General features: G+C 42.7%; 1 protein-coding gene across 2 annotated transcripts in view; it reads left to right on the forward strand.

Moving 5' to 3' along the window:
- Positions 1-17,757, forward strand: part of SLC14A1 (solute carrier family 14 member 1 (Kidd blood group)) — a 53,843-nt gene extending 36,086 nt beyond the window's left edge. For both annotated transcript variants that reach the window (XM_039344536.1, XM_039344534.1), the window contains 4 exons: positions 7,603-7,750; positions 11,772-11,906; positions 14,697-14,746; positions 17,397-17,757. In XM_039344536.1, coding sequence (XP_039200470.1) covers positions 7,603-7,750; positions 11,772-11,906; positions 14,697-14,746; positions 17,397-17,579 — 516 coding nt within the window. In that variant the 3' untranslated portion in view covers positions 17,580-17,757. The remainder of the gene's footprint in view (positions 1-7,602; positions 7,751-11,771; positions 11,907-14,696; positions 14,747-17,396) is intronic.
- The last annotated feature ends 3,897 nt before the right edge of the window (positions 17,758-21,654 follow it).

The following is a 21,654-nucleotide window of genomic DNA, read 5'->3' on the forward strand; positions in this document are numbered from 1 at the left end:
GCGTGCGATAGGGAGGAGGGATGAATTGAGAGACGGGGTAAGCACCCGATCACGCAGCAAACAAATGGAACGGTGGAGAACTGTTGACACGAAGATTGCCAGGACGGAGGAGGGGGGTATAGACCCCCAAATATGTAACACCCGTATGAAAGTTACTCATGACAGTGGAAGAGTGAGAAGAAAGGGTGTGGAGCAGGGATTGAGAAAAACGTGTGTGGGGGGGAGCGTCTGTGAGCCCAGGGAAGCTTGTAACACTGATAGAGGAGAAACAGATGCCCCCAGGGTGGAGAATGAAAACAAAAAGGGGAGGAGGGTCAGTGCTATGGAAGGAAATAAGGATAAAGGGGTTGTGGAGGAGATGAATACCAGTAATGAGATAGTGGAAGGAATGATCCGGAAGAACCATAGAAGGAAGCGTAAGGAGAGTAATAAAGAACATCTGGAACACTATTAACCGGCCGGGACCGGTGACGCGGTCCATGAGCCGGGTGCAGATGCCGGCAAAAACCCATTTAAGTCATCATTGTTTACTGGCTCCTTATCCCTGATGATGTTTGGAGTTTCCAAACGAAAGCTTGGCAGCTTTTAGTAAGTATATTTTTTATATTTATACTCTCCTGGTGTTCGTATTTTATTTGTACCATATATATATATATATATATATATTATATATATATATATATATATATATATATATATATAAATGTTTTCTGAGGTTTTCGTGGGTGTTTGTATGTAGGTCTTTGATTGTTCAGGTTTTCCTCCCCGCATAAAATTGGATCAACACAGATTAACTCCGTAGCCAACACTCATCTCCAGAACAAAATGCTTAGCTGACGAACAACACCTAAAAACCGAACTACACACTCTCACCAATGTACTAACCTCCATGGATTCCAAAGAAATAAGATTACAAACCTAATCCAAAAAGAAACCCCCACTAAAATCCAAGACAAGAACAAGAAAACGGCAAAGCCCTCCTCCCATACAATAAAAAGGCATCACAGACAGAATCAGTAAGATCCTCCATAACACAACATCAAAACAGCATTCTGCACAAACAGAAAAATATCCACCATCCTTAGAAACCCCAAAGATAAAATGATTAGAAATCAAGGAGTATATGAAATCCCATGCACTGCTTGTCCCACATATACATCGGACAACCAGCAGAAGAATAGTGCACGCATTGAAGAACATAAGAACTCAGTCAAAAAAGAGGAACCAACTCTTCCCTGGTCCAACACCTTAAAGCCACAGGACATGAAATTGACTTTAAAATACCAGAACCATTGCCAAAAGTGAACATTTTAATAACAGAATAATCAGAGAAGCCATCGAGATAGAAAAACGCCCACACAGCATGAACAGCGAGATGATACCTCCCCGCCTACCAGCCATTTGGAAACCCGCCCTTATTGACAAACGACTCCCTAACACAAAAATGATACCAGAACCCACACTCACAAAAACCACACAGGAGGTCACCACCACACATCCACGCAAAAAAACAAACCCAAAGCCACACCGATGATGAGGCACGACCACAAACAGAAGCCAGACCACAGCTGCATCATTAGCCACTTTAAACCCCTCCATCCATACATGAAGCAAACTGACACCTTCCATGAAGATGAGGCACTGACCACAAACGCGAAGCCAAAAAATAGCAACCAGCCCAAAATCTTAAACCCCCCTGCAACTCAACTAACCTGAGCACAACCAAACAGAACACTCCCCCAGCCATCAGCAGCACAGCCACCCCCCCAGCCAATCAGAGCACAGCCACCCCCCAGCAATCAGAGCACAGCCAAGCCCCTAACCAATCACCACACCTCCATAAAAAAGAAAGCTAAGAACCCCCACAGCAGCTAAGACCACACATTGCTGCTCGAACACGAAGCTGAAAACACCAGCCTGAAGATGACGATGGGACTTTCATCGAAACGTCGCCAAGACACTTCCAATTTTACGCGGGAGAAATCCAAACAACCAAAGACCTACATACAACACCCGTGAAACCTCAGAAAACATATATATATATTGGTTTAAAGGGCAATGAGCTAGAATGTTTTCAATGAATAGAATAGAGTAGAGCTGGAAGGGAACCTTGGAGGTCTTCTAGTCCAGCCCCCTGCTCAAGCAGGAGTCCCTATATCATTCAATCACCATTCAATCAAAATAGAGCTGGAAGGGACCTTGGAGGTCTTCTAGTCCAGTCAAGGTTTTAAGTTGACAACTACATTATGGGAAAAGCAGTTTATTTCATCTGGGACTAAATTTCTTGTAAAATAATAGGAAGGACTCGGTAGCTGGAAACCACCTTGAGTGTCTCAAGACACTGTGGAAAATTACAGCCTTAGTCCTTGATTCCGCCGTAGGTTTGGGAATTAAATCCCTCTTTCCAGAGAATTTATGCAAGAGTAGCAACTACTAAATATTTTTTTATTCTTTTTTTAATATGTTGACTTTTTAGCATAAAGATCTTAATATTTGATAAACAGGGTGTTGCCTGGGCTTATATTTGCAAAGTAATCACTAACAATCATTTCTATATTCCAAAGTCCACGTAATAGCTTTGCTTGATTTTCTCTTCTTCCCGTAATTTCTCTTTGCCAGCCTTGAATTGATGCAATTCTTATTAGTATAGTAATAGTATAGTAGTAAAGTTGGAAGGGACCTTGAGGTCATCTAGTCCAACCCCCTGCTCAGGCAGGAAACCCTACATCATTTTGGACAAATGGCTGTCCAATCTCTTCTTAAAACTTCCAGTGTTGGAGCATTTACTACTTCTGGAGGCAGGCTGTCCCACTGATTAATTGTATTAGTTTGATAGATAACCAATAAAGATAAAGTTTTTTTCAACATTTCTACCAACAATACTCACATCCATATCATGCCTCTTTTCTGTGTGATCCTCTTGGTTGCCTTGTCAAATCCTGTTTACAATTCTTATTTAACTTGGTTTCCCCTACAATGTTCAAAACCTTCTCACTGGTTAAGATTTTCTCAAGGTTAATTCCATTTTAAGTATTTAGCTCTATTTTCCTCATACAGGCCGTCCCAACACGTTTACATTTCTCATGTCTTTTTTTTAAAAAATGTGTTTTGAAATATTTTTTTTTTATTCTTATCTCGGCGAGAGGCTTCAAAGCAAATGCCAACCGCAGTAATAATACTAACAATAATACTAACCACAATAAGAATTGTATTTGCTTAGGGTGGAAAAATGTCTACAGAGGAAGATAGGCTATATTGGAGGGTGTAATGTTGGATTGAATTTGAAGAAGCCTAAATGTACTACGGAATTACTAAGGGACTCAGTCATCACATTGCTTATTAAGCACTTGATTGTAAAAACGGAAAATTAATAAATATTTTCTTAAAAAAAGAGCAAATGCCAGGGTCATTTAGCAAGAACATTCCCCGATGACTTAGCCAAAGCAGTGATATTTTCGGCTGTTTGTCAAGCCAAAAAGAGACTCCGGCAGGAAATAATTTGATTTAATTAAAGAATAAGATCTTTGTTTTCCCACGTTCAGTTCATCCCAGCTCAGACGCAGTACGGAGCTTGAGTTAGCCCCCGTCGTTCAAAGGGACGAGAAGAGCCACGTCAGCTCCTGGGTTGGGTTCAGCAAACAAAAGACTAGTTTCACTGCTTTCTGGAACAGATCCAGCCAGGGTTCAATTAACGGAGAAGCTACCAGGAAAGGCCACATCTTGACAGGTGACCAAAATGACCATGGCTGGTGTAGAAGAGTCCCAGACAGAAAAATATATGTATATGTATGTGTATGTGTATATGTAGATGGATGGATGGATGGATGGATGGATGAGGAGAGAGAGAGAGAGAGAGAGAGATGGATAGATGATAGATAGATAGATAGATAGATAGATAGATAGATATAGATATATAGACAGACAGATAGTATAGACAGAGACACAGAGACGAGACAGACAGACAGACAGACAGACAGACATAGATACATAGATAGATAGATATAGATAGACAGCAGAGATAGATAGAGATAGAGAGAATAGAGATAGAGAGATAAAGATAGAAATACAGACATATAGATAGATAGATAGATAGATAGATAGATAGATAGATAGATAGAGATAGATAGAGATCAGACAGACAGACACAGACAGACAGACAGACAGATAGATAGATAGATATATAGATAGATGATATAGAGACAAAGATAGATAATAGATAGATAGATAGTGATAGATAGATAGATAGATAGATAGATAGATAGATAGATAGATGATAGATAGATGATAGATAGACAGACAGTTAGAAGATAGAGAAGATAAAGATAGAGAGAGACAGAGACAGAGACGATATATAGATAGATAGATAGATAGATAGATATGATAGATAGATAGATAGATAGATAGATAGATAGATAGATAGATAGAGATGAGACAAACAGACAGACAGACAGACCGACAAGATAGATAGATAGATAGATAGATAGAGAGACAGAGATAGGTAGATAGATAGATAGATAGATAGATAGATAGATAGATAGATAGATAGATAGATATAGAGATATAGAGATATAGTGATATAGATAGATAGATAGATAGATAGATAGATAGATAGATAGATAGATAGATAGATAGACAGAGATAGGTAGATAGATAGATAGATAGATAGATAGATAGATAGATAGATAGAGACAGAGACAGAGACAGAGACAGACAGACAGACAGTCAGACATAGATAGATAGATACATAGATAGACAGACAGAGATAGATAGAGATAGAGAGAGATAGAGAGAGATAGAGAGAGATAAAGATAGAGATAGACAGACGGAGATAGATAGATAGATAGATAGATAGATAGATAGATAGATAGATAGATAGATAGATAGATAGATAGAGATAGAGATGAGACAGACAGACAGACAGACAGAGACAGACAGACAGACAGACAGACAGACAGACAGACAGATAGATAGATAGATAGATAGATATAGAGACAAAGATAGATAGATAGATAGATAGATAGATGGATGGATGGATGGATGGATGGATAGATAGATAGATAGATAGATAGATAGATAGATAGATAGATATAGAGACAGAGATAGGTAGATAGATAGATAGATAGATAGATAGATAGATAGATAGATAGATAGACAGAGATAGGTAGATAGATAGATAGATAGATAGATAGATAGATAGATAGATAGATAGATATAGAGATATAGTGATATAGATAGATAGATAGATAGATAGATAGATAGATAGATAGATAGATAGATAGATAGATATAGAGACAGAGATAGGTAGATAGATAGATAGATAGATAGATAGATAGATAGATAGATAGATAGATAGAGAGATAGAGAGATAGAGAGATATAGTGATATAGATAGATAGAGAGAGAGAGAGAGAGAGAGACAGAGACAGAGACAGAGACAGAGACAGACAGACAGACAGTCAGACATAGATAGATAGATACATAGATAGACAGACAGAGATAGATAGAGATAGAGAGAGATAGAGAGAGATAAAGATAGAGATAGACAGACGGAGATAGATAGATAGATAGATAGATAGATAGATAGATAGATAGATAGATAGATAGAGATAGAGATGAGACAGACAGACAGACAGACAGAGACAGACAGACAGACAGACAGACAGACAGACAGACAGATAGATAGATAGATAGATAGATATAGATACAAAGATAGATAGATAGATAGATAGATAGATAGATAGATAGATCAGATAGATGGATGGATGGTGGATGGATGAGATGGATGGATGGATGGATAGATAGATAGATAGATAGATGGATGATAGATAGATAGATAGATAGATAGATAGATAGATAGATAGATAGATAGATAGATAGATAGATAGATAGATAGACAGAGATAGGTAGATAGATAGATAGATAGATAGATAGATAGATAGATAGATAGATAGACAGAGATAGGTAGATAGATAGATAGATAGATAGATAGATAGATAGATAGATAGATAGATAGATAGATAGATATAGATATAGATATAGATAGATAGATAGATAGATAGATAGATAGATAGATAGATAGATAGATAGATAGATAGATATAGAGACAGAGATAGGTAGATAGATAGATAGATAGATAGATAGATAGATAGATAGATAGATAGATAGAGAGATAGAGAGATAGAGAGATATAGTGATATAGATAGATAGAGAGAGAGAGAGAGAGAGAGACAGAGACAGAGACAGAGACAGAGACAGACAGACAGACAGTCAGACATAGATAGATAGATACATAGATAGACAGACAGAGATAGATAGAGATAGAGAGAGATAGAGAGAGATAGAGAGAGATAAAGATAGAGATAGACAGACGGAGATAGATAGATAGATAGATAGATAGATAGATAGATAGATAGATAGATAGATAGATAGATAGAGATAGAGATGAGACAGACAGACAGACAGACAGAGACAGACAGACAGACAGATAGATAGATAGATAGATAGATAGATAGATATAGAGACAAAGATAGATAGATAGATAGATAGATAGATAGATAGATGGATGGATGGATGGATAGATAGATAGATAGATAGATAGATAGATAGATAGATAGATAGATAGATAGATAGATAGATAGATAGATAGATAGACAGATAGATAGATGACACCCTCTGGAGGTGTTAAGCTCAATGAAGATACAAGTACTTACAACGCATTGCTTAGTGACTGTTCAAAGTTACAACAGCTCTGGAAAAAAAGTGGCTTATGAGCATCTTTTTGCCCTTATGACTGTTGCAGCATCCCCAGGCTCATGTGATTTACATTCAGGTGCTTGGCAACTGACTCACATTTATGATGGTTGCAGTGTTCTCGGGGGTCACATGAGAACAGAACAGAACAGAGCTGGAAGGGACCTTGGAGGTCTTCTAGTTGAGCCCCCTGCTCAAGCAGGAGAACCTACTGTATAACATCTCAAACAAGTGACTGTCTAGACTCTTAAAAACCTCCAGTGATGGAGCGCCCACGATTTCTGGTGCCAGGCTGTTCCACTGGTTAATTGTCCTCAGTGTCAGGAAGTTTCTCCTTAATTCCAGGTTGCTTCTGTCTTTGGTCAGTTTCCATCCGTTGTTTCTCGTCCTGCCCTCTGGTGCTTTGGTGTATAACATGACCCCCTCCTCTTCTTTGGGGCAGCCCCTCAGATACTGGAACACTGTTATCATGTCTCCCCTATTTCTTCTTTTCTTTAAATTAGCCAAACCCAAGTCCTACAGCCGTTCTTCGTATGTTTTTGTCTCCAGGCTTTGGTTCATATTAAGTTGCTCTTCTCTGATTTTTTTCCAAACTCTCAACATCTTTTTTATGGTAGGGTGACCAAAACTGGCTGCAGTATTCCCGGTGTGGCCTCACTAGGGTTTCATAAAGCGGCACTAATACTTCGCATGATCTTGATTCTACGCCTCTGTTTATACAACCCAGGATTGTATTAGCTTTCTTGGCTGCTGCTGCTGCACACGGCTGGCTCATGGTCAAGTGTCCGTCCAGTATAATGGAAGTCCTTTTGATACAACCTTCAACCTCTTCCTTTGAATGCTTCTTCCACAGCTCCTCAGGTCTATCCCAGTAGGAATCGGGCAGGTCTACGGTTGCGATAACCCTTGGACTGGTGGCATCGTCATGTTGGCTCTTTTCCTGTCGTCCCCTCTCATCTTCAGCCATGCTGTGATTGGCTCAGCGGTTGGAGTACCTGCAGGTATGACAGGTGGCCTTATATTATTCAACTTTCTCCAAGATCCCAAACATGCTGGGCCTAGAATTCTTACTGTCCATGTTGGTGGGATGTTCTCGGAAAAAGAGGTTCACAATTCCAGTATCTCAAGAACATCAATATCTCAAGAGCTTCGTGTTGCGGTAGTGTTCTGTGGTGCCGCGCACGGACGAAACTCTGGGATCTAGCATTTATTGATAGTCAGATTTATTTGCAAAGGTAATAATAATAATAATAATAATAATAATAATAATAATAATAATAATAATAATAATAATAATAATAATAATAATAATAATAGTACAAGCAGCGGCATGACAAAGTAGCAACAATGGTGCATTGGAAGATCTGCAAAAAATATCATTTGCCTGTAAGCAAAAACTGGTGGGATCATAAAATAGAGAAAGTCATAGAAAATGAAAAAATTAAACTGCTCTGGGACTTCAGAATTCAAACAGACAAGCACCTGCAACATAACACCCCAGAATTAACAATTGTCGATAAGAAAGACAAAAAAGTCTGGATAGTGGACATGGCAGTGCCTGGAGACAGCAGAATAGACGAGAAAGAACTGGAGAAGATAACAAAATACAAAGACCTACAAATAGAAATAGAACGACTGTGGCAAAAGCAAGCAAGGGTAATACCAATAGTAATAGGCTCCTTGGGTGCAATTCCAAAACAACTGGAGTACCACTTGAACACCATTGGCATTGACAAATTCGCTCTTAGTCAATTGCAAAAGGTGGCCTTACTGCTTCCATCCTGCGACAATATCTGTAATACCATCAAACATCCACATCTGCCTATCCCAGGTCCTGGGTAAGGACTCGATAGGTAGACAAAATGCCAAATCCAGTCTGAACATCTGGCTGACTGTGCGATGATTCATAATAATAATAATAATAAAAAGTTGGAAGGGACCTTGGAGGTCATCTAGTCCAACCCCCTGCTCAGGCAGGAAACCCTATACCACATTTCAGACAAATGGCTGTCCAGTCTCTTCTTAAAAACTTCCAGTGTTGGAGCATTCACCACTTCTGGAGGCAGGCTGTTCCACTGGTTAACTGTTCTAACTGTCAGGAAGTTTCTCCTTAGTTCTAGGTTACTTCTCTCCTTGATTAATTTCCACCCGTTGCTTCTTGTCCTGCCTTCAAGTGCTTTGGAAAATAGCTTGACTCCTCTTCTTTGGGGCAGCCCCTGAGATATTGGAACACTGCTCTCATCTCATCCTTCTCTTCATTAAGCTAGACATACCCAATTCCAGCAGCTGTTCCTTATATGCTTTAGCCTCCAGTCCCCTAATCATCTTTGTTGCTTTTCTCTCCACTCTTTTTAGAGTCTCAATGTCTTTTTTACATTGTGGTGACCAAAACTGGATGCAGTATTCCAAGTATGGCTTTACCAAGGCCTTGTAAAGTGGTATTAACACTTCACGTGATCTTGATTCTGTCCCTCTGTTGGACAGACTTTGATGGCTGGGCGTCACACTTAACCTGTGTCAGGGAAGATGTGAGCTAGCGATCCAAACCAAACAAGTCCAGGGTCTTTGGGGATAACACATTTTCAGGACAGACCTTGGGTAGCCTCTTCCTTTCTTCTTAGAAAGGGTCAATTTGGACATTCATTCCATTTTTGAGTATTTCCCTCTCGAGATGAAGAGTAGCGATGCCACCAGGTTTCGGTAACTGTGTTCGAAGGTAGTTCCAAGACCTCAAAGAGCAGTCGTGAGTTTTAATGTGGAGAAAAGCAAAGTTTTACATTTAGGCAGGAAAAATCAAAGGTACAAGTACAGATTGGGCGAGATCTGGCTCAAAAACAGCAACTGTGAGAGGGACCTCGGAGTCCTAGGGGACGATCCCTTGACCGTGAGCCAGCTGTGTGTGGCAGCAGCCAAAAAAAGCTAATACAATCCTGGGTTGCATAAACAGAGGCATAGAATCAAGATCACGTGAAGTATTAGTACCGCTTTATAAAACCCTAGTGAGGCCACACCTGGAATAGTGCAGCTAGTTTTGGTCACCATATCACAAAAGAGATGTTGAGAGTTTGGAAAAAATTCAGAGAAGAGCAACTAAGATGATCCAACATATAAAGATTCTATGGATCTGGTCTCTCCAGATCTTCTGATCTTGTGCTACTTCTTTGAGTTGTTCTATGCCAGGGATCTTCAAACTTAGCCCTTTTATGACTTGTGGACTTCAACTCCCAGAATTCCTCAGCCAGGCACTCGTGCCTGGCTGAGGAATTCTGGGAGTTGAAGTCCACAAGTCATAAAAGGGCCAAGTTTGAAGGCCCCTGCTGTATGTCGCAAAGGTGGTTTTCCAAAAGACAACTGGATGTTCTTGGTTTTTTTTTTCCTTGAAAATGTTTTACTTCTCATCCAAGGAGCTTCTTCAGTTCTCTTGGACGAGAAGCAAAATGTTTTCAAGTCCAGTTGCCTTTTGGAAAAAGACTCAGAATAGAATAACAGAATCGGAAGGGACCTTGGAGGTCTTCTAGTCCAGCCCCCTGCTCGAGCAGGACACCCTATATCATTTCAGGCTGTCCAGGGTCTTCTTAAAACCCTCCAGTGATGGAGCGCCCACGATTTCTGGTGACAAGCTGTTCCACTGGTTGATTGTCCTCCCTGTTAGGAAGTTTCTCCTTAATTTCAGGTTGCTTCTCTCTTTGATTAGTCTCCATCCATTGCTTCTTGACCTGCCTTTAGGTCAGCAGTTCTCAACCTATGGGTCACGACCCTATTTGGGGTCGATCGACCATTTCACGGGGATTGCCAAGCAAGGCTGTCCGCCATTTTTTTTCCCCTTTTCCGGCGGAGGCCTTACCTCCCTTAGGCTGGGCCAGCTGGTAGCCCAGCCGGTGGTCGGCCTGCACCATCTCTGCCGCTTGCCAGCTATGCCTCGGCCGGCGCAGGGGATGGCACCACGCACGCGCGGCGCTCCCGGGCAGGGAAAGTCCTTGACTTACGACGGGTTGGGTAGTCCTCGACTTACGACCAGTTTAGTCCTCGACTTACAACTGGTTTAGTCCTTGACTTACGACTGGTTGGGGGTCGCGGCATTAAAAAGGTTGAGAACCACTGCTTTAGGTGCTTTGGAGAATAGGCCGGCCCCCTCTTCTTTGGGGCAGCCCCCCAAATGTTGGGAAATGGTTATCATATCTCCCCTAGCCCTTCTCTTCCCTAGATTAGACATACTCAATTCCTGCACCTTTGAGAATAACACTGACCTGGATGATTGAGAATCTCCCTAGACCAAGATACGGACTATTATAAAACTTGGAATTTATTTTATTCTTGGTTAGAGAAAAGAATGAGGGATTAGGAAGTGAACATGTATTAGCTTAGCAAACACCAGGCAACTTGTTGATTGGAAAAATTAACATATGTTGATGGGAAAAAAATTAATAAAAAAGATTGTTAAAAAAAAAAAAGAGAGAATCTCCACAGACCAGTGGTGGCGAACCTATGGCACGGGTGCCAGAGGCGGCACTCAGAGCCCTCTCTGTGGGCATGCGCGCCGTCGCCCCAGTCCTAGGCCTTCAGCTGGGTTTTATAAAACCTTTTCGCTTTAGGCCTCTGCCGCCGTGTGCAAAACAAAAAAAGATTCAATCAATCCGTCAATTTTAACTTCTCGCGGGAAAAAAAAGATCTCGCAAAGTTGGAATTGATTGATTAAACTTTTTAGTCCCACCCAGTCTGCCGTTACCACCGTAGCCACGCCCACCCAATGGGCCACGCCCACCCAATGGGCCACACCCAGCCAAATGGGCCACACCCACCCGGCACCCGGCGATGCATCAGTGGGTTTTGGGTTGCAGTTTGGGCACTCGGTCTCTAAAAAGGTTCGCCGTCGCTGCCGTAGACGTTGATGGGAATCATGTTCCTTTTGGGGTTAAAGCTACAGAGGTGGACACCAGGAGGAGAGGTGGACATCAGGAGACCTTCTGGATTGCCATATTCTCTATGGGTTCAGCCATTTTTTCCATCTGTTTTATTTTGTAGCTCTGAGCCTGGCTTCCCCTTTGAACAAAATGTATGCCGGGTTGTGGAACTACAACAGCTGCCTCTCCTGCATTGCCATCGGCGGGATGTTCTACGCCCTCACCTGGCAGACATTTGTGTTGGCAGTCACGTGCGGTGAGTAACCAGGCTCTTCACAGCACTAACATTCAGATCGTCCTCGTTTTATGACCAATCGCTTTGTGGCCGTTGAGAGTTCTGATGGACCTACCATATTTACCACCTGGATTCAAAGTTCTGGCGGTTCCCTCGTCGCCCTGCCCCCCCCCCGTGATCACATGACTGCACTTCAGATCTATGGCAACCAGGCCCCATTTACTGTCATTTGCGTTCACTTAACGACCGCAGATTTACTGAAGGGCCAGAGTGATCCACTTAACCATCATCGCCCTCCATAAAATCAGGGATAGTCACCCAATCCTGTCCTATGATGGTGAGCCATTGGCTTGCTTAATGACCGCAGCTTTTGCTTAGCAACCATTGATTCACTCGTGTTGTGATTCCTCGCCAGCCAGTGGACCCGGCAGCTGAGTCTGAGGAGGAGAGGAGGGGCCTGGAGTGACATCAGAGGAAGGCTCTGAGGAGCTCAAAGATTTACAGTCGGACAAGGAGTCTGGCCCCTCTACTCGCCCTCAGGCTGAGACACAGCTGTGCTGGGAGCCTGAGTTGGACAGTGATGAAGAACAGCTGGGACAAATCCCAGATGCACAAATGCACAGGAAAGAGAAGAGAGTAGGACAGAGGAATGCAATGGGGCGGCTCCAAAGGCAAAGGAGAAGGCATTAGGAAGCCATGCCTTGGCTGAATTATAAAAGGGAAGGTGTGGGAGGTGTGGTTGCTGAAGGCAACTGTTTGTGTTAAGGAACCAAGTTTCAGTGAACTGTGTTTTGTTTGCCTTGGACATTGACTCGGGTCTGTAAATAATAAAAGGGGATTGGTTTTTTCCTGCGGTTCCAGCCTGCTTGTTGGAAGAGGGGTTTCTCCTTGTGAGCATAACAAGGACTCACGTATGCTGGGACACAACAACTTGGCTGCCACAGGATTCACTTAACAACCACCGCAAAGGAAGGTCATGAAATCCGGACAGTCACACAAGCCCATTTTACGACGGCTTTGAAGGGAACCGTTGGTTTGCTTAGTGGCTGCAGCTTTCACAAAATGGCTGCCGTGATTCACTTAACAATCAGAGGTCATAAAATGGCAGGCACCATTAGGGTCATAATTCGAGGGATACTTCTAGGAGCAAAGGATTTGGCCGAGTTCACACAAATTGTTAAAGCCAGGTGAACAAATACAGTTACTTGATTCACCTCCTTGTTGTGATGCAACCAATAGACCAGGGGTCCCCAACCTGTGGGCTGTGGCCCGCTACCGGTTCATGGCCTGTTGACCACCGGGCTGTGGGAATGGCTGGCCAATGTGGGCGCACTCCCCCCCTCTCGCGCTAACCCCACTCCATGGTTGCTAGAGCCCCCATTTGTGCTTGTGCATGGGCTCCCATGGCCCCATTTGCACAGGCGTGCAGGCGCTAGCACCACTGTGAGCCTTGTGCAGGTACACACGGCCCCATGTGCACATGAGCGCCTGTAAATTTGCCTGCTCCTCCCTTTTCCTCCGGGCTGCCAACCTGGAAAATTTGGGGACCTCTGCAATAGACCCCCTTCTGGTTTAGTGTGATGGGCTGCTTCGCCCATCCCCACAGGTCACAATAATGGCTAAACCTCAAACGAGTGAACCTGGTTTTTACCTGGGTGTTAGATGAACGTTGCCACTGGAGAAAACAGTTGTGTTTGGAAGAGTTAGCAGTGAAAGGAAACCAGGCCGAGAAAGAACAGGATGCCTGGACACCCTGCTAGCTGACCCCAACCAGAGCATAGAACAACTCAAAGAAGTAGCGCAAGGTCTGAAGATGTGGAGAGATCCAGTCCATAGAATCGCCAAGAGTCGGACATGATTGAAGGGATAACACCACCCTCAATGAACTCTGCCTTGGATTCCCTTTCCTGTTCCAACAACCAAGCGGTTGGACCCACGACAAAACAACAAAAGCTCGGGGGAACGAAGAATGTGATAGCCCTGCTTTAACACAGGGGTCTCCAACCTATGGTCCACAGCCCAGTACCGGACCATGGCCTGTTGGCCACCAGGCCACAGGAATAGCAGCCGAGCCACCCCACTCACGGTAGTGCCACCACGCGGGGGCTAGTGGCCCCCTTTTGCGCACACACAGGGGCACTAGCACTGCCATGTCACGTGGGCACTAGTGGCCCACTTGCACATGTGCGTAGGTGCCAGCGGCCCATTTGTGCGGGCGCCAGCAGCCCGTTTGCGCATGTGTGTGGGCACCAGCGTGCCGCCATGGATGCGCACAGCCCACTTGCACGTGCGCACACCCGCTACCACTGCCACAGTGATAGCGTGTCCGTTTGCGCACGGACATTTCCCTGCTTCTCCCTTTCCTTCTGGGCCACTAAGCAGGAACACTTGGTGAGCCAAGCTTTCACAAATGACTATTTTAATTCATTATGTCACTTTTATTGCATTTATTAACTGTACTTATGCATTTATTTATTGGAGCTCAGCAGAGGGTCCCAACCCAACAGCCCACTTTACGACTCAGTGTTTTGTGGGAATTCCCTGCCCCCCACCCAAAAAGTGGCTTTCTTGATTCGTACCCCGCCTTTATGTTTGTTACAAATAACGCAAGGCAGCAAACATCTCCAACGTTACGTTCCCCCTCCTGTTTTACCCACAACAATCTTGTGAGGTGGGTCAGGCCGAGAGGGAGGGGGGCTGGCCCCGAGTAACAGATTGGAGTCTCTTTCACCATCTGTCCCTTAACCCCTTATTATTTCAGAGTCTCTTACAATCAGTAGCAACGTTACTTATTTATATTTCTTTTTGCAGCTTTCTTTACCGCCTACGTGGGAGAAGCGATGAGCCGTATTTTTTCCGTGGTACGTTGCTGAGCATCAGGGAACGAAGATTGACTTGTATCTCTTAAATCGTCATCAATTCTTTCTGAGGGGGGGGGGAATGACAGGTGGCTTAAATGGGGGGAGAGTCTGTCTTATTTTAACCTCACAACGTCCCACCTGCAAGGCGTAGCCGTTAAGACACGTGGTAACCCGTTTAACGACCGCAATGACTTACAAGCAAAATTGCGATCGTTAAGTTGAGGACTACCTGTAGTACAGCACACACAAGTGTGTTGAGTAAATCCCGAAGTAAGACAGTGGAAATGAATCAAGGAGAGAAGCTACCTAGAACTAAGGAGAGATGTATTAAGTGTCGTGGTTCCGACTAATGAAACATTTCAAAGAACTTCCAGGCATTTATTTTCCTAAAAGTCTTTTATTGTTACAAAATGTCGGCACAGGCACAACGGAGGGATGCTAGGATCTAAGTTCTCTTCCTCTGAGCAGTTAAATTATCAGCATGTTCCCTCCCTAAATTAGCCGTCATATCTCACATTATCCAATTAGTGTGAGGGTCAAATGTTTTCTTCCTCTTTCTTTCCTGGGCTTTACCCCCAACCCCCCTTCTGCTCTGTATTAACCCCATAATAACCCCATAATAACCCGACAATTCTGCATATTGTCAAAAGCAAGAATATACAATATTTGCAGCGTTGACATTAAGAGTGAGAACAATTGATCAGTGGAGCAACCTGAATAGAATAAGAATAGAACAACGGAGCTTGAAGGGATCTTGTAGGTCATCTAGTCTGACCCCTTGCCTAAGACGGAGTCCCTACACCATTTCTGACAGATGGCAGTCCCATCTCTTCTTGAAAGCCTCCTGGAGGTTTTTAAGAAGAGATTGGACAACGATTTGTTTGAAGTTGTACAGGGTCTCCTGCCTGAGTAGTGGGCTGGACTAGAAGACCTCCAAGGTCCCTTCCAACTCTGCTGCTCTGTTATTGTCCACTTGATATTACTGCCAGCGAGGTGGATATCTTCCCTTGTTGTTTAATTCCAAAAAGTGTGTAGCACGTTCTAAGTTTACAACAGATGTAAAAACGGGGCAGGGCTTTCACCAACATCTTTGCGGCCACCCTCTTGATTTTGTATAAACTCCCCAAAAACATTTCTGAGATCGCAAAGGTGCTTTTTTTTCCAAAAGGTAACTGGACTTCCCTGTTTTTCTTTGAAGATGTTTCGCTTCTCATCCAAGGAGCTTCTTCAGCTCTGACTGGAATGGAGGGGAATGGAAAGATTTATACTCCTTGCAGACAGCCGGTCATTTGCAGTCTTTTAGAGCAGCGGTTCTCAACCTGTGGGTCAGGGCCCCATTTGGGGTCGAACGACCATTTCACGGGGGTCGCCAAACAACGCAGTCCGCCATTTTTTCCCCCTTTTGCTCAGCTGTGCTACTCCCTTTTATTCTATTGGCTTTTGAAAGCCAATAGAATAGACTCTCTTGAATAGAGTCTAATTCTATTGGCTTTCTAAAGCCAATAGGAATTGTCCAGGCTTTCTCTGCCCTGCTGAGCCCGCCAAAAGTCCCATTCTGCAAACGGGGCTGCACCAGTTGAGTAGTCCTCGACTTACGACCGGTTGAGTAGTCCTCGACTTACGACCGGTTGGGGGTCGCGGCATTAAAAAGGTTGAGAACCACTGTTTTAGAGAGTCCTTGAGGCCACTTGGAGGTTTATCTGTGTCCTCAGGGTCCCCTGAGCAGTGCAAATGGATGTGGAGCCTTCTTGGAACTGCTGAAAGGACAATGTTGTAACACAGGAGATAGATGATGTTGTATCCTCCCCCTCTGTTGAGGGAGGGCTGTTCAGTTTTGACCTAGACAGCCTCTTGGATCCCTTGTTCAAACCAATGGTCCTCTCTGTCCAAAATGTGGACTTTGCTGTCAGCAGTACATTTATTTATTTATGAGACTTATATACCGCTTTAAGTGCAAGCACTCTCTAAGCGGTGTACACCAGTAAGCAATGTATATCTATATTTACATTGCCCCCAACAATCTGGGTCCTCATTTTACCTACCCCGGAAGGATGGAAGGCTGAGTCAACCTGAGCCGGTGAGATTTGAACCGCTGACCTGCTGAAGACAGTCAGTTAAAGTGGCCTGCAATACTGCACTCTAACTGCTGCGCCACCTCGGCGCCACATCTGCATTTAAAAGGCCGCTCTTTTGAAGACAGCAAAGTCCACATTTTGGACCGTTGGTTTGAACAAGCGATCCAAGACCCCCATCTAGGTCAAAATTGAACAGCCCCCCCTCAACAAAGGGGGAGGGACACGACATCATCTCACTCCAGTCTACAACACCATCCTTTCCGTAGTCCCAAGAAGGCTCCCACACCCGTTTGCACCACTCAGGTGACCCAGAGGACACAGGTCAACCTCCAGGTGACCTCAACGACTCTCTGAAAGAAGGCAAGTAACCAGCTCTCTGCAAGGAGTATAAATCCTTCCATTTTCCCACCATCCAGTCCAAGCTGAAGAAGCTTCTCGGATGAGAAGCGAAACGTCTTCAAAACAAAACAAGAACGTCCAGTTGCGTGTTGAAAAAAGCACCTTTGGGGGACAACCATGATGGAGAGTCTCCATAGACCTATTTCTGAGATGTTGCTGTTTTTATTCCTTTCCAGTTTGGGCTTCCAGTCGGGACCTGGCCCTTCTGCTTATCTTCACTCACCTTCCTGCTCTTAACCATCAACAACGAGGCCATCTTCAAGCTGCCTCTTTCCAAAGTCACCTATCCCGAAGCCAATCGGGCATATTACATGGCGAGGAAGAAGCTGTGCCCTGAATCCATTTGTGACAAAGTGTAAATGAACCAAATCCAAAAATCTGTCTTGCAACTAGTTTTCCCAAGGAAGGATGGAACAAAGACTGAGTTTTCAGTGGACAATCTTCTTCTTCTTCTTCTTCTTCTTCTTCTTCTTCTTCTTCTTCTTCTTCTTCTTCTTCTTCTTCTTCTTCTTCTTCTTCTTCTTCTTCTTCTTCTTCTTCTTCTTCTTCTTCTTCTTCTTCTTCTTCCTTCTTCTTCTTCTTCTTCTTCTTCTTCTTCTTCTTCTTCTTCTTCTTCTTCTTCTTCCTCTTCTTCTTCTTCTTCTTCTTCTCCTCCTCCTCCTCCTTCTCCTTCTCCTTCTTCTCCTCGATTATTGATGCCTCCCCTTGGATCAGCCAAGTTCAACCTTCCAGAGGTTCTTCAGTCAGAACTGAGCGTAATATAGTACCTGATTCACCTGGAAAGGAACATAATATAGGTGGGACAATTCAGTTTAGACCAGAGGGGTCCAAACCTGGCAACTTTTAAGATTTGCGGACTTCAACTCCCAGAATTCCTCAGCCGTGTTTAAAAAAAAAGGCATAAAATCAGACGTGACTCATTTAAAAACTGCTTTGCTTAGTTAACAGTGGAACCAATTATGGCTGTAGGTCGAGAACTACTTGTAAAGAAGAGAAATTGTTATTATTATTTGCAAACTTAGCTGTTACCTGCAAGTTACGACTACTTTGAATGAATGAATGAATGAATGAATGAATGAACGAACGAATGCTTTATGTGGCCACGTGGGGTTAGACACACAATATTCTCTTTATGCAAATATTCAGGAAATCAATTGTTGTAAAATACGTTTACAACATCCTCAAATTCCTAGAATATAGAGAGTAGTGAGTGGTTAGTGCTAGAGCAAAATTGATCCAAAGAAGGCTTTCCATATATATCAATGCATTCCCAATTCATTAACCAAAATGTATAATCTGCACACTGAAGACATAACCAATCTAGGAGTGATCGTGTGTCAGCTCCTTTTCTAAGCACCGTGAGAAATGCTTGGGAAGATGAGTGACTACAGAAGCAGTTTTTCTCCCAGCTTCTGTAAGCTGTCCCAAAAGGACTGATGAGAAAGTGGCAATTGACAAGGATGGATCAAGTTAGGATGTTCTCAATATAAGCAGGAGAATCTCAGCAACAGAAGAAGATATTTACAGCTCAAGGTTTGCAGAGTAGAGGAGGAGGAGGAGGAGGAGGAGGAGGAGGAGGAGGAGGAGGAGGAGGAGGAGGAGGAGGAGGAGGAGGAGGAGGAGGAGGACAACGACGACAACGACCATGGGGTCCTTGGTGCTCTCTGAGCTTGGTAGTTTTCTTACAGACATTTCATGACCTAACTAGGTAGCGTCATCAGTGGTAGAAGGGGGTGGGGATTGTGAGGAGAAGGAGGAGGAAGGAAGGAGGAGTGAAAGGAGGAGGAGGAGGTGGAGGAGGACTGTGGGATCCTTGATGCTCTCTGAGCTTGGTGGTTTTCTTGCAGACGTTTCATGACCCAAGTAGGTAACATCATCAGTGTTAGAAGGGAGAGGGTTTTACAGAGAAGAGGAGGAGGGGGGGACTGTGGGATCCTTGGTTTTCTTGCAGACGTTTCATTACCCAGCTAGGTAACATCATTAGTGCTAGAAGGGAGTGGGATTTGATCTATTTTTAAAGACTAGTGGTTTACCCCAATCCAATAACTACCAATTCAGACAAACAATCAAACAGTACACAAGCCTAACCAAGGAAGCACAAGAACACCTCCACTAATACTGGCAGGGCAAACCACTTGTACATAGAGAACAAACCCCAATCTCTTCTAGCACGGATGATGATTGTCTAGTCGGGTCATGAAACTTCCGTAAGAAAACAACCCAGTTCAGAGAACACCAAAACCCTCACAAATCTCTGTTAAGTTGTAATTCTTGGCAGATGCCAGCAAACTGACCCCTGATGCTAGCCCTGATACCTTGTCTCCAAACCATGATTTATAAATGAGCTTGAATCATAGTTTGAAGAGCAGGATTCATTTCGGGTATCTTAGCAATGTAGAGTTGGGGAGAAGCATATTGAAAATGAAGAAGGGAGACCCAAGAGAAGGAACTTTTGTAAGTCCAACCATAATCTACAATTTATTGGAATTATTCTATGAGATATAAATCTATATAAGTCCTGTAAATCCATATAAGTCCTGTAAATAAGCTCACCCGATATGTGTATATATATATATATATATATATATATATATATATATATATATATTGTAAATAAACTCAATCAACATTATATATTGCCCTTTACTGTGTTACTACAAGTATAATGGATGTGTTTTAGGTTTTTATTTTTTTATGTATAGCAAATAAACTACGCCAAAATGCATGAACTAAAAAAGATTTTTTCTTTTTTTAATAATAATAATAATAATAATAATAGAGCTGGAAGGGACCTTGGAGGTCATCTAGTTCAACCCCCTGCTCAGGCAGGAAACCCTATATCATTTCAGACAAATGGCTTCCAGTTTCTTCTTAAAAACTTCCAGTGTTGGAGCATTCACAGCTTCTGGAGACATGTTGTTCTACTGGTTAATTAGAATAGAATAGAATAGAATAGAATAGAATAGAATAGAACAGAGCTAGAAGGGATCTTGGAGGTCATCTAGTCCAACCCCCTGCTCAGGCAGGAAACCCTATACCATTCCAGACAAATGGCTGTCCAGTCTCTTCTTAAAAACTTCCAGTGTTGGAGCATTCACAGCTTCTGGAGGCAGGTTGTTCCACTGATAAATTGTTCTAACTGATTAATTGTTCTAATGAAGAAAATGACGAGGGATGACATGATAGCAGTCTTCCAATATCTCAGGGGCTGCCCCAAAGAAGAGGGAGTCAAGCTATTCTCCAAAGCACCTGAAGGCAGGACAAGAAGCAACAGATGGAAACTCATCAAGGAGAGAAGCAACCTAGAACTAAGGAGAAATTTCCTGACAGTAAGAAAAATTAACCAGTGGAAAGTCAAGGAAACCATAGGCCCACTAAAGAGAGAAGATGGGCAACAGGGAGAAAGCAGAGCTGCTTAACTCATACTTTGCGTCAGTCTTCACACAAAAAGAAACTATAGCCCAACACACACACACACCCCCAAAAAAAACCCACTGCAAAAGACATACTAGAAACAAAAATTAAAAGAAGCAAGAAAATGGTAAGAGAACACCTTTCCAACCTTGATTAGATGCAACCTATTTTCATATTTGGTGGACTTGTAGAGATATAAAAGCTTTTTGGATTAAGATTTGGTGGAATATTTAAAAGATTTTTAAGAAAAAGATAAAGTTTACTCTGCAAATATTTTTGTTGGGTATCATGATAGATTTTGATGCTAAAGAAATTAATTTGATGCTGGATCTTATAACAGCTGCAAGATTATTGGTGGGGCAATATTGGAAGAAAAACTCTTTGCCTACTATGGAAGAATGGATACTTAAGGTATCTAATTTAGCAGAAATGGCGAAAATCTCCACCTATTTGAAGGACCATTCACAAGAAAAATACATTTCAGTTTGAAGAAGATGGATTGATTATATTCAAAAGAAATATGAGACTGAAAGTATTATCTTGCTTATGAGTAGATTTTAGATTATTTTTAATAGTTCAATATGGTTGAATTGTATTATTATTTTTGTTTTCAATTTGTTAATATTTTTTTGAAAAGGAGTTAAAGTACATTATGGTTTGATTGATAGTACAGTTGGGTAATGTTAGTTAGATTATGATTCTTGATTTTTTACCCCGTAATCAGCTCTGGGAAGTGGGGGAGGGGGGGAAGGGGATGGGAGGGGTTTAGGTTATATTGTATTAAATTTGTAAAACTTTTAATAATATATATATATATATATGTAGGTCTTTGGTTATTCGGGTTTTCTCCCACGTAAAATTGGAAGTGTCTTGACGACGTTTCGACAAAGTCTCATTCGTCATCTTCAGGCTGGTGTTTTCAGCTTCATGCTTCGAGGAGCTAAGACCACACATTGCTCCTCGAAGCACAAAGCCGAAAGCACCAGCCTGAAGATGACAAATGAGACTTCATCGAAACGT

The sequence above is a fragment of the Crotalus tigris genome, unplaced genomic scaffold (genome assembly GCF_016545835.1).
Source record: "Crotalus tigris isolate CLP2741 ecotype Arizona unplaced genomic scaffold, ASM1654583v1 scf7180000017929.1507224028:355905, whole genome shotgun sequence".
In the NCBI taxonomy this organism is placed as follows: domain Eukaryota; kingdom Metazoa; phylum Chordata; class Lepidosauria; order Squamata; family Viperidae; genus Crotalus; species Crotalus tigris.